The 14,468-nt window shown below is 36.9% G+C and overlaps 1 protein-coding gene across 2 annotated transcripts in view; it reads right to left on the minus strand.

Annotated features, from left to right (window-relative positions):
* Window positions 1–14,468, minus strand: part of arid3b (AT-rich interactive domain 3B) — a 31,681-nt gene that overhangs the window by 16,361 nt on the left and 852 nt on the right. For both annotated transcript variants that reach the window (XR_014603699.1, XM_084094554.1), the window contains exons 2-4: window positions 12,720–13,400; window positions 2,413–2,487; window positions 394–466 (exon numbers count right to left, since the gene is read on the minus strand). Coding sequence is in view for 1 of the 2 variants with exons in the window: in XM_084094554.1 (XP_083950680.1) it covers window positions 394–466; window positions 2,413–2,487; window positions 12,720–13,400 (829 nt within the window). In the remaining variant the exon portion in view is untranslated. The remainder of the gene's footprint in view (window positions 1–393; window positions 467–2,412; window positions 2,488–12,719; window positions 13,401–14,468) is intronic.

Raw genomic sequence — 14,468 nt, forward strand, 5'->3', positions numbered from 1 at the left:
TCTCAGCTGACAACCCCACTTACGCACACTGGTAGGTGGTGCAGGGGGTGTGATGGTAGACCAACACAAACAGCTCTCCATCTGGTTGAGTTTAACTCCGTGGTATGGGGTTAATAGCCCCGTCAAGCTGTGTCGCTGAGAGCCTAGTCTTAGTCGGATGATGCCGTCAGGCCCATCTTTCTGTCACAGTATGCTAATCTGAGACCAGGGACATATGATTCCACTTAACTAAGGGGGCCGTCTCCATGCTAGGTATAGGTGTCAGATGAAATCGCACATCGCCAAAGAGTGAAGCTAAAGTGGATTTCAATTATTTTTATGGAGACTTGCCCTGTATGAGATGTAGTTCTTTAAAATTGATGTTTGAAATGGGATCATAAGAGACTGTCCTACCTCGTTTCTGCATGTACGTGAAGAGGTCGTCAAGGAATTCCTTCCGTTTTGGGTCGTTGTCCAGTTCATAAAGCTGAAAGTAAAAATTATGAACAATTAAGTTAAGTTTATTATTCTGAAATCCTTTTGGAACCGGAATCCTTTAGACAAAAAGCTAGTTAGTACTGTTGGACAAGTCCTTGTTTGTTTACTTGTTTGATAAAATACAGAATTCATTTAACCAATATAAAGTCTGTCAAATTTCGTAAATGTATGCGAATAAATACATTTACACCATGGTCTGTCTGAAAACTCGATTCTGATTGGCCAGAAGGTATGCATTACAACAGTTTAATGCACAAGTAGTTCCAGTCAGTTTAATCACTGTTTTATATTAATGCGCTGTTTTCATTGGGTTTTTTTGTTTCATTTTTCAAGTGGTATATAAATAAACGTGGTGTGACTTTACTGAAGTGCTGAATTGCAAAGCTCTTGCAAACATCTGTATCTCAATGATCAGATGTCACTTCTGTTGTTATTTGAAAGGAAAGCGCGAAGCACATATTTACATGTTCATTTAAACATCACTCTTTAGCAGTGTGGGCGGCATCGGGATGTTTGCTGACAGTATACCGCTGCTCCTTTGCCGTGAGAATATTGGGCCTTAACTTGTCAATGCAGAAAATGACCATTGTATAAATGGGATAATCCACAGCTAGCTGTGCATTAACCGATTTGAATGCAATCCATAGAGGCAACGTTTCGCGTCAAGTGGTTCTTTGCCTCCACATCGTGCATTAAAATAGTTTATTGCACAGCTAGCCGTGAATTATCCCTTACATATAATACTGTAAATATGCTAACGCAATCATTATATTTGACATTATAACCGTTTTATTTTGTTCTGTGTGATTTTTACTAATCGGAAACTTCAGACGAATTGAATGATAGCTCTCTCTCTCTCTCATATATTATATATATATATATATATATATATATATATATATATATATATATTATATATATATATATATAATATATAATATATTATATATTTATATTTATATTTATATATATATATATATATATATATATATATATATATATATATATATATATATATATATATATATATATATATATATATAAATAAAAAATCAAATCCAGATGGGATGTTTAATAAGAGTAACTTGCACTTCTTAAATCCTTAAATTTTCAAGCAATATCAATCTCAATTCTAATTAAAATGATGCCCATAAAGTGTGGGAAAAGTTATTTCAAAATGGAATTATTCAGTTTGCACTTAAAAAAAAAAACAATTATAAAAAGAAAAAGAAAATGCAGAATGTTTTTAGTGCACCTCTGTCAAGTGTCTTTATTTAGATACATACACTACCGTTCAAAAGTTTGGGGTCAGTATGATTTTTATTAAGCAAGGATGCACTAAGACGATCAAAATTGACAGTAAAGACATGTATAATGTTAAATGCTGTTCTTTTGAACTTTCTATTAATCAATCAAGTCCTGAAAAAAACATGCATCACCATTTCCACAAAAATATTAAGTAGCACAACTGTTTTCAACATTGATAATCATAAATGTTTCTTAAGCAGCAAATCATCATATTAGAATGACTTCTGAAGGATCATGTGACACTGAAGACTGGAGTAATGATGCAGAAAATTCAGCTTTGATCACAGGAATAAATTACATTTTACAATATATTCAAATAGAATTTTTTTTTTTTTTAATTGTAACAATATTTCACAATATTACAGTTTTCACTGCATTTTTGTAAAATAGTGTCAGAAAAAATGATCTCAGAACCCAATAATTATACAGTTATTTTTTTTCCTTAAAAATGAACTGAATGAGTTAACTACAAATATTTTATTAATTGTGATGGAAAAACTGACATAATCACTAAAAAGTAGTTCTTTAACACACTGGTATAAGGTTAAATAACCCAGCAAAATTGTGTTAGTGTGTCACTGACAAAATGTGTAATGACTAGCTGTGGCTAACAAAAGCAATGTTTACCTTGGCAAAGTCTCTGGAGGCCTCTCCTCGGCTTCTCCCACCATCCCCTTCCTCATTCCAACTTGAATTTCCATTCTACGAGAAAAGAAAGAGAAACAATTAGCAAAAAAAAAAGTGATGGGAGGGGATGACATTGGGGGCCACTGTTTGAAAGAACAAGCAAGAAAGTGAGTTATTGGGTGTCGGGAGTCAAGATGCACAAACAGGCTCCTCTCTTCATGTCAGGAAGGCCTTCTTTAGCGCTAACCTTTGAACTCCAAGGGTCTTCCTCAAGCTAACATGAAGGGGTATGGAGCTGATGGCTGGCTGGCAGTGGACAGAAGCTACAGCAAGGGAAAGTACAAATTCTGGCTGATAATTATTTTCCTGTAATGACCAAAAAACAATAAATGGCCAATATTAAAATTATATACAATTTTGTCAAAAAATAATTATAAAAAATAAATATATTTGATCAAATATCATTTTTAATTTTTAAAAGCAAAAGGGAATTTAGGCATCACAAAATTATAAAGTATAGTGCGAAAAATGTATATTAATTTTGATATTAGTTAAAGATTACATTTTACACGGTTATTAAATTACTAAATAGTTTTTAATTACCTTGGCCATCATCTAAAGGCCAGTTCAAACCAAGAAGAATATCTAAAGATAACTATATTAGCGTCCACAACAGCGGACGATATCGTTCTGATTATTATAAGCGTGCCGTACAGTTGTCGCCTGCCGCTTTAAATGCTTGAGCTCTTTAAAGGAGGCTGGATTCTGATTGGCTGCCAATGTTTTTATCATTCATCAGATGGAAAAAAAAGTTCTGAATTGTTATTGTCCTTGGTGTGAACGGCCTTAAGTGAATCTAAGTGTAAAATAGAGGAAAGAAGCATAAATAATTAAATATTTAATATAAACTAATAGTACTAAAAACTCTAATAATCATCCAAATACACCAATATGGACTGATATCGGGTGGGGTGGGGTGAGGATCGATAAGACTGGAGAAACAAGCTTGAAAAATATCCGAAATCAACCAATACTAATATTAAAACAAAATCTGATATCCATCTAATGTGGATTGATAATGTTAAATTTAAAATCTGTTATACCAGCCAATAACTGATATGTTACAGATAAATTGATATATCTCTAGTAATAACATTGATGCAATCTTTTTAGCTCATATGCTTGAAGGCAATTAGTTTTAGCACCACGTCACCGTTGTTACCCAGGAGCCATGACCACAAAACAGTTATAAAATCTAATAGTCCCTCTGTGCACATGCCCTGTGCTTGATTACAAGTTATCCACTGTGGCTCCAGTATTCATTTACACAAAGTCTGAAAGGAAAAGGCAGAGTGGCAATAAAGCAGTTTACAGGACTCATCCACCACCCTACTCTTTAATATGCTAAGTGAATCACAGCTGGGGAAGAGAGCGGTCTACAGCCTGGCCCTCTTCACGTTTACAGCAAACACACACCAGCTGGGCCCAAGAGCGGCCGGGAACCCGGTAGGGAATCAAGTCAATCAACAGCGGTGGGCATCCATGCTGTGTGCTATTGTGATGTGTCAAGTGAATGAGCATCTACTGTATAACCTTGAGGGAATCTGAAAACAACCACTTGTATAATGAATTACATTATAAAAGGATTACGAGAAATCTCAAACTTTACAGACCCCTATGTATTTTATATATTAAAGATTAGTAGAGAAATTAGTAGAGTATCTACTGTATAACTTCGAGCGGATCTGAAAACAACAAGCACTTGTATATTGAATTCCAATCTAAAAGGATTACGAGAAATCTCAGGCTTCGCAGACCTCAACGAATTTTGTCCGGTGCACATGCCAAGCCAAATGGCGTCGACACGAGATCCGAACGCAAAACATTATCCTACATCGAAGACATTTACGAACCGTGCAAGCTGTTATCAGGATTACAGGTCAAGCTTTGGCCTTACTAATCATATTAAGGGAGAACTGATTGGCTAGTGTCCAAATTAGCTGAGAAGAGAGGAAGCAGATGACCATCTGGGTCACCCAAAGGAAATGACAGCCCCTTCCCCCATATTAATTCAACAGAAACCACTACACTAGCTGACCATGGCAAATAATTACTTGGGTAGAAGGAACAAACACATGGTGTTGTCCAGTGTTTGTCACATCTGAATGCGGCAAATAATTACTTGGGCTGAAGGGACGAGCACAAAATTCTAAAATAAAGCTCTAGCTGATGAAAAACATTTGATTTTAGTAAAAAAACAACAACATTAATGTGGGTGGAAACCACAGCATGAGTCTTCTAGATAAGTGGCGTCCTTACAGAAGGGCTCAAGCGAAGATCTTCTAATGTGAATACAGTCTACCATTGAGAAACCAGTGTGGTGAGAGACATTAAGTCAACAGGCAGTGATGCTATAGCAGAATGGGCTTCCCAAAGTGCTATCAACACCTAGACGGGATTGTTCAACTGAGATGAAACAGTAACCTCCCCTATCAAGCAGACCTCTCGGGGTGGTAATGCAAATATACTAGTATGCTGATAGGAATGGGTGGTAATTGTATTTTGATAAGTTTAACACTCACTGGGAGTCAGCATTAAGTTGAGGCACTTTGATTTGGTTGTTTGATTTTCTTTCTTAAACCATTCTTTTACAATAGGGTTGGGCTTTATGACGGTGTAGAGATTCTGCTATACTGTATATGAACTTCCAGTGTGGACAGGTTAGTTGATTATAATTTTGATTTGATGCGTCACATGCATCCAGTTTAAATGTAGGTTGTACACAGTTGCTGAGTAACACTGCAACACGAAGCCATATACAACTGATCTGTGGTATGGCTGTTTCCCAAAAAAAAAAAAAAAAAAAAAAAGATGAAATAAATGGGAAAAACAGAAAGGCACTCGAGTTTCCCAAATATAAAAATAAAAATGAACCAAAACACAAAACAAGAAAAAAGCAAAGTAGTTCTCAAAATAACACAAAAAATTAAAAATAAATAAATGAGAAGAGACAAAGGCACTCAAGTAGGCACTTTAATTTTTTTTTTAGAAAAATAAAAATAAATAAAATAAATAAATAAATAAATAAAGAATATAAAAAATTAAATAAATGAACCAAATAAGTAAAAAAAATAACAAAAACAAAACAAATATAGCCTTTTATTATTATCTTTTTGTCACAAAATGTAACTATTATTGCCCAGCTCTTTATATAAAGTTAGATTTTCAAGTACTTTATTTGCATACATACATAATACATGCTATAATTTACTATATAGCAAATCTCAACAGCTTTATTGACTGTATACTTTACAAAATGTAAAATGTATATTACTGCACAGCTCTAATCTGCTAAATGTGACTACGGCAGGAAGATATTAAGATAATATAAACATTAACATCATGATTTTCTGTAAAGGTGCTTTGAAACAATGTGTATTGTAAAAAGTGCTATATAAATAAATTTGACGACTCAAATAAAAACTAAAAATTAAAACTGGAAAAACAAACAAAAAATAAGTTAAAAAAATGAACCAAAGAAAGTTCCAAAAATAAATAAATAAATAAATGTAATTTCCCAAAATAAAAACAAAACGCAAAAACTAAAAAGAGAAATAAATGAACTTTACTTTACAATGATCATTAAAAGAAAAAGACATAGATCAGGGAAACTTTCTCTGACTGAACTTATGTCCCAGTGCCATAGATTATCATCACCGCTGCAGCTGCTCCATGGGCAACAGCATAGAGCAGCACCATATGGGGTGGCCTGGATCTTTTAATCCAAATCAAATAACTGGTTCTCCACTGCCAAAAGTCACAGTATCACTTATTTGGCTCCTTGCTGTGCCAGGAGCAGTAGAGGCGGGGGAGGCCGGGGGAGGGAGTAGATTGGGCACATCTATCCCTGGGAATTTGTAATGGATCCATTAAGATCAATTCGTGGCTGTATGCAGCACTACGCTAAGTGATATTGTAAGATGTGCGGCTGTCCAGTATCCCACAGTAAGATGACGTGGGAAAAATTATGGGGGAAAAGGTCTGTAAAATGTGCAGTGTAAAGTATGCAAGGGCACTGACAACCAAAATGTAAAGTTTACTATATAAGGAGGCGGGGTAAAAAACAAAAACAAAGCAGCTTTATTAGCCCTTATTGCTGATATGGTCCTTTGAACAATACAAATGGCACATAGTTGACAAGAGCCGAAAAGAGAGACAAAAGGCCCAAAGCCAGGGCCTGTAACTGCTTGTCCAAATCCTTGAACATCCTGCAAAGGCCTGAGGCAGAGTTCACATCCATTATCTTCGTCCTGACTGGGTGCTACATGAGAAAAGAGATTGTCTTTCACACAAATGGACACAGGTGTGAACATTTCGGTCCACCGTGGTCCAATCCCAGTATTGTGCCTTTTGGAAATTTGTATAGGAAGGAACTTTAGGAGGACATCATTTCCCAGAAGCTTACCTGTCCTCTGTGGCTCTTCTACTAACTTTAAGGCCTGGTTTCACAGACAAGGCTTGGATTAAGCTAGGATTAGGTCATAGTTCAATTAGGAGATCTAAGTAGCTTTTATAAATGGGTCTTAGAAAAAACATTACTGGCGTCATCTTGAGACAAAACAATGGCACTGACATATTTTAAGATATGCCAGGGGGAACGTTTCTTTTACATTTAAGATTAAGCCTTGTCTGTGAAACCAAGGTTAAGAATTTAAAAACATCAATAATCCCTCAAGAATGAGATTCGGGGCTTTTCAGGATTCAGAAAATCATGATATTTGCATTTACTGTTTATAATACTTTGCAATTCTTGCATCATGTCTACACCTGCAAAACACATTCATTAATTTAGTCAAATGGGAATAACAACTTGAACCCAAAACTATAGATGCAGTCCACCTTTTTCAAAAGATGTTATTTGAAAAGAATTTTAGAGAAAGTTAACCTACATTTTTAACCGAAAAAAAAAAAAAAAGAGAAAAACAAAACATCCTTTGGTTTTAGCACAAATAGATAAAATTAAGAAAAAAACTAACTAAATCAACAATAAATAAAGGTCAATTACATAAGATAATAATAATGGATAATACTAAGTAGAAGAAATAATTAGAAAATTGCCCTTTTGTCTTTTTTTCCCCATCAAAATGAACTATATTGTGATATAAACCAAAATGTACTTTTAAACCCAAATACAGTTTTCGTCGATGACACAAAAACCTTACTTTTAACCCCGCTGGCTAACAATTTTAAGCAAAAACATCTGTGCCAGTCCGACAAAACTTTTTACGAAGGTATGCATTTCTTTAGCACTTCCTAGGTGTGCTTGAAATTCCACATTCTAGTGACACTGATAAATAGATACTGTGTGATGATAAAGCCCTAAGGTGCTTTTGGTAGAACGAAAGCGGCGAAAACCTCTGGCGAGTTGGGACACGTTTTGAGGGGGGTTGGGGACAAACATTCTACACTTGTTAAGAGGGAAAGGAAATGGACGGACAAATAAGAAAACACACCCTCCCTTCACCATATACCTTTCTGGTTGATTACCATTCCCCCCTCCATTACTTGCTTCTGTTACACTTGGTGAAATGGACTAGAAAAGGTCACAAATCATAGGACGGCTGCGACAAAGACACTCCCTCTATTCTCGCTTTATGCACAGGCCCCTAATGGGAATTCTCACCATTTGAAGAAAAGAAACTCTAATTCCACTTGGAATGTTTCCTCTGGGTGGGGCTGGACAAACTAGACGCAGACACCAGACCCTCAACTACACTCACATTCTTGCCTCTGGCCTTTAAAGATTTTTACTATCAAATGCCTCCTATTCAAGGGTTAGAGTTACCACCCTACCAGATACTTCACACTGGAACAGGAAGGGTGAAATGGCACCAAAACACAGCTATAAAACATCCATCTGACAGCTCTTACTCAAATAAACCACGGAATTATCACAGAATCGGGCTGATAATCTTAAGGGCTAATTGAATCGCCGCTGATCTATCACACAGATGGGCTGACGCCAGCGATCACAACATCATAGGACCCAGGAGGGCCGTCCAACTGAAACTTCTCCATCAAGATGGACCGCCGTCAAAGCTACCAGAGAAAGACTGGCAGACCTCGTGAGCGCATTAATGCCCGTAACGCGTTAGAGAAATAAGCTACGCCGTGCTAATAATGTACACCAGATGTACGTGCTAACATTTAGAGGGAACGTACAAGTGTGAGGCCATCAGGTCATTGAGAATTTATATGGAAAATCATTCCACTGCGACAGCAATATAATAAGAATTGATTGCAACCGGCTGGATTGTATCGCGAGCATGGGGGTGACATGTTGTCAAGGTGACGCTGACAGTTAAATAATGCAACAGTTCGACAAACAAGATTGTCCCCCGAACCCAAGGACAAATTTCCTGTTGTTAGTTTAGAAAAACGCTTTTGGGGGAAGGGAGAACGTCAAGAGTGTGCAATCTAAAGCACTGCTGTCTTTTTGTTTATCCATACACATCACTTTTACCATAGTAACCCCTAGGAAGACAATGTATCCCAGTACATGTTGGGGAGCGAAAATGCAATTGGAAGCTTCAAAGTAAGACTTGGAAGGGAATATTTCGGCCCCTAAAATAATAAACAGGTACTTGGTTAAAAGATTTTGCTAATTGCTGCCATATATTTCTCCTGACAAACGCAGAATCAAAGTAGCGGGGGTGTTTCTATTGACCCGATGCCTTTGATATGGTCATCATACTCACCAAATGGGAGGCCGTAACTCAAGGCACATGCGCGCTCCGACGTCAACTGAGCCTGATTAAAACTCCATTAATCACCCAAGATTACCATGCCGAGCTCCCTAAAAGGGGCATTGTGTCAGCTACCGCTAAAAACGCTAGGTTTAAAGGGCGCCGAGCTATCTGGACTAGCCTCAGCCATGTGTTCAATGAAAAGTTTAATGGCAGCCATTTGACCCCCTCACTGACTTGGAGATGATTTATTGAATTCAACGCTAGTAAACCTGAAAAACAAAATCAGCAACAACAAAGCACAGGAAGTAGAAATTACGATAGTAACATCCATGAGCTTCCCTGAAAAACCTGCAAAGTCTTCCCCTTTGGCGATATTAAACAAAGCTGGCGTGAACTTCCTTTATCTACAAACTGCCAATTAACTCCCCCGTTTGCTAAGATTATGAGTAAACGCTACTGCCAACTTTACACCCAACCACTGCGCTTTTATTAAAGGCGTTTACTGATTGACTAAGGCTTATCCATTTAAGTGTGAAAAGCTTCAAAAAGACAACCCCCCACCCTCATTTAGAAACGCCATTTGTGGCATCTGTTCTCTTTTGTGTAGTCAGTGCCATCAAACCAGTCTCTTCACATCCCCCCCACCATGCAATCTGATACTGTTACCACAGAGAGCATCATTAAATACTAAAGGACAGAAATAAAGACGGGTGGGACCAAAAAAAGAGGGTGGGGATGGGATTGAAACCCTCAAGCTCTAAAACAAGCTCTTTTTTGCGTGCACTAAAATGTGACCAAAAATACAAATGTCTGGGTCATCTCAAAAACGTATGGATAAAAAAAGAATTTATACTTAATTATTAGAATATATACTTAAAAGTACATTAAACTTAAGGAGACAACTGACACATGTAGGATCAATAATTATTATTTTTTAGGACAATTTGGCACATTTCACCTCCTATTTCTCATTACCGTAATGCATTTGACATTTTACTTTTACTATTTCCATTATTTTTATTGATGTTTCTCATTACCACAATGTAGTATTTAAAAAAAAAAAAAAAAAAGTTTAATTAGCATAAATTAAGAGCTATATTACCATCATTTATACATATTTTAATTTAATATTAAATTCTAAAAATATTCAATTCTTTACATTACGGTAATGAAACTGCTTAATTTTTATAGAAATAATGTAAAAATGCAGAAAATCTTAATGGTTGTTAAAAGAGCTTTATATTAAAGAAGAAAAAATAATAATTTCTAGATGCTAACTTTTGATTTTGGAGTGACCTGGACATTTTCTTGACAGATTTCTTTGTGAAAACCCCACCCTTAAAAATGCACTAAGCATGAAGTGACTCTATAAAGCTCATTCACTAAACCTTTCCCTCTTAGTAATGAGGTATAAGTCCAACCATCAGCCTTTTCAGAGCACTGAATCTCCTATTGTTTCCTATACACGTGGACAAGCCTATATTTGAAAAGCAGTGTACAAGCCCTCAGACCACTACCCTCTATAAATACATATATAATGACATGGGTGTGATGAAAACATCACAGAGCTCCCTGTCAACACACAACCTTCCCAACCATCACTATAGTTTTACCAACTTGTGCTTGTTGTTACTGATATACCGCAAATAAAACCGCTTTGAACGTGCTTGATGTCAGTAACTGTCAATAAAACCATGTTGGATGTTTAGCGTAAAAACACGCGGTCATAACATCAAAGATAGCAACACTTACAGAATTAAAATGGATGTACTACTACTAAATGCTGCTTTGGGGATTTCGATATATATAAATATGTATGTGTGTTATTCAACGTAGTATAATAAAGAAGGGTAAATGGGCTTTGATTGAAAGCATGCAAATATCAAGGGCTCAAGAAGCCATAAGAGTGAGCGTCTGAAATTAGAGCAATCCATTTTTCCCTGATTGATCGATCACTCAAGCGCAGCTGAGCAAACAAAGAGCTCAGACCCGAGGCCACTAAAATGGATGACAGCACTACAGGGAAATGTCTCACTCCATATTAAACCCACCGAGACGGTCTTCTGAAAGACGGCTTCATCCTATCATGATTGACGCGAGTGCTTTAAAAGCATGAAATTACGTTTACGTTTACGTTTACGAATGCCAAAGTCTTCTCATGTAGTTCCAAACATGTATTGACTTACTTTCTTCTGTGGATCAAAAAAGGATATTTTGAAGAATGTCCAATGTCCAACTTTGGACCCCATTGACTTTCATTGTATGGGCAAAAATTCATTTCTCAAAATACCCATGTTCATCATAGGTTTGGAACAACATGAGGGTGAGTAAATGACGTCTGATTTTTTATTTTATTTCTGATGAATAATCTCTTTAAATGCACTTATTTAAGAGTCCCACATGCAATTGTCTAGTTTAGAAGATCTAAATACTGCAAAATCTACACGTGTTAACTGTCAGGGCGGCTCTCCAACAGCATGCGCCTCTCTGACATTCTCCCACTTGTATTGCAACTTGACAGCGCGCCTCTCTGGTCACAGGCCAAGACAGCATTACTGCCAAGAGCTTGTTCTCAAGAAACACCAGCAGTAGGGGGAATGACAGAGGAAAGTGAGACGGCAAGAATGAAAGCGCTCTCCTGTTGGGCCGCCTGCCAGAACGCCACACTTCAGGGATATCCAGGGACAAAGGCCTTATGTCAGGACAGAATTCCCTAAAGACTCGGGCTGAACAAACGGAGAAATTAACTGACAGAGTCGAAGGACCATGTCTGAGGGTACAGCTTGGCTCACAGCAGGACACTATTGACGATAAGGGAAGAGGAAGACAATAGCTTCAGAAAGAAGGAGAACGCAATAAGAAGAGGAAAAAAAGAGGCACAATTTCTTTTGTACACTTGGGAGAATGCATGTTCCTTTTGCGTTCAAGAAAACTGGAATTGGAATTGAATCTCTTAATTCTCATTACCATAATGCATTTGATATTTTCTTTTAATATTTCCAACGATGATTCCCATTATCGCTGCTTTGTAATTAATTTTTTTACTTAAATTGTATTAAAATTAGCATAAATTAAGGGCAGTATACCAAAGTACAACCAACTTGATTTAATAACATTATGGCAATAAAAATTCTTAAAAACTTTTTTATAACAAACAAACAATATTTTTTTATTTCTTCTGACATTTTCTTGACTGATTTTGTGAAAATCTCCTCCCTAAATTACACTCAACATTGTTGTATGACGCTATAATCTTTCACTAAACCCTTACCTCTAAGTAACAACCAAATTCTTTTGTACACTTTTAGAACACACATTCCTGATGTGCTCAAGAAAACTTGATTAAATGTCCTATTCAGAGCCGAAAACATTTCAGTTGATTTTAGTGGTTTCACAGTTTTTGAACATGTAAAGACTCTTTACAATTCATCTTATGATCTGACTCTACTCAAATAATGCAGTGCTGAATGAAAATATGCTGTATTGCTGCTTTTGTAGGTCAATGGTGATAGAGTGGTAGAGAACACAATGACAAGAGATAGAAATATAAACGCAAACCTGTTTCAATGAGTCATCGAGGCTCCAATCGCCCAGTCCGTTTGGTGTGTTGAACGATTGTTGGTCGTTGAGGGAGTCTTCGGGTTCATCTTTCACCTTAGTGGTTGGTGACAGGGCACGTTTTTTAGCAGCGGAGGGCGAGGCGGCGTAGACGGCGTACGGATATGGAGGGACTCCGACAGCCCCTTGCTGAAGAGCAAGGCTTTGCCTCCTGAGGAACTCCAAGCCTTCGCTTTCCTCCTCTTCACTGCCGTCTTCTCCATCCATCATCATCTCGTCATCGTCATCTTCGTCCCCCTCGGAGCCTCTTCCCCTGTCCATCTCATCAGCGGCGTCCTCCTCGTGTACTAGGTCAGAGCTGGTTTTTATGGGCCCCCTGGCAGCTGGAGGCCCCTGGCTGCCTTTCAGTGCTCTGTCTCTGGAGTTTTTGCTGTAAAAATCAGGGGTTAATGGGGTGCCCTGGGCCCTAGCGGAGGCCATGATGGCTTGCTGTGCAGCCAGCTGTTGGGCGTACAGAATGTGGGCTTCCCTGAATTGTCTCTCCTTGCGCTCCATCTCCAGTTTAGCTTGTTGTTGTCTCTGGAGCTGCTCCATAACTGCCTCCAGTTTGACGCCAGCCGCACTTCCGAAAGCCGCCTGGGAAAATGCACTAGCCAGACTGCTGTCTTGAGACAAGCTGGGCTGGATTGCGGACAGAAGAAAATAAGTAAATTCATTCATTCTGTACACAAATACTTTGTCAATTTCTTGTCATTATATATATATATATATATATATATATATATATATATATATATATATATATATATATATATATAAAAACACACACACAAAAGATTTCTATTTTAAATAAATGCTGTAATTGTTTATTCATCAAAGAATCCTGAAAAAAGTATCACAGATTGTAAAGAAAAATTAAGCAGCACAACTGTTTCCAACATTGAGAATAAGCATATTAGAATGATTTCTGAAGAATCATGTGACACTGAAGACTGATGAAAATTCAGCTTTGCATCCCAGAAATAAATTACAGTTGAAAGTATATACAAATAGAAAATCATTATTTTTAATTGTAATAATATTTCACAATATTACTGTTTTTTCTGTATTTTTTTAATCAAATAAATGCAGGCTCGATGAGCATAAGAGGCTTCTTTCAAAAACATTAAAAATAGTTGTGTTTCCAAATTTTGACCAGTACTGTAATTTAACTCAAATATATAATAATAAACAACTGAATAACTCACTTTCAAACGTTGTCACGTAACACAACTAATTTGTAAACAATCACATTCTACTTTTTTTTTTGCAACTTCAATTATTTTAATTCGAATTAACAATATTTGCTTAATAGAAACGCATTAGAGTTCGAATTAAGTACAAATAAATACGTAAACGGAGTTGGCTAATAAATTCGATTAAAAAAATGCGTAAACAAATAAGCACAAACGACAGTAAAAAGAAATTCAATTTAATTTAATTTAAATGGAACAAATACGTGTAAGCAAATCTTCACAATGAACGTGGCCCGGTCAGCCTTCGAAATTTCGAATTAATGTTTACAAGTATTTTAATTAGTGTTAACAGTATTCATGTCACAAAAGGATTAAAGTCGCATTCCGCAGCTCGCCTATTACCCAGTAGGACAACCTACCTTTGACCCCCCCCCCCCAATACAGGCGACCAGTCTAGATTGTGGAACGACCGGATGTCCGGCAAAAACGGCGTCTCGCTTTACACTTTGTTAAA

The sequence above is a fragment of the Abramis brama genome (genome assembly GCF_963993115.1).
Source record: "Abramis brama genome assembly, chromosome: 20".
NCBI classification, from domain to species: domain Eukaryota; kingdom Metazoa; phylum Chordata; class Actinopteri; order Cypriniformes; family Leuciscidae; genus Abramis; species Abramis brama.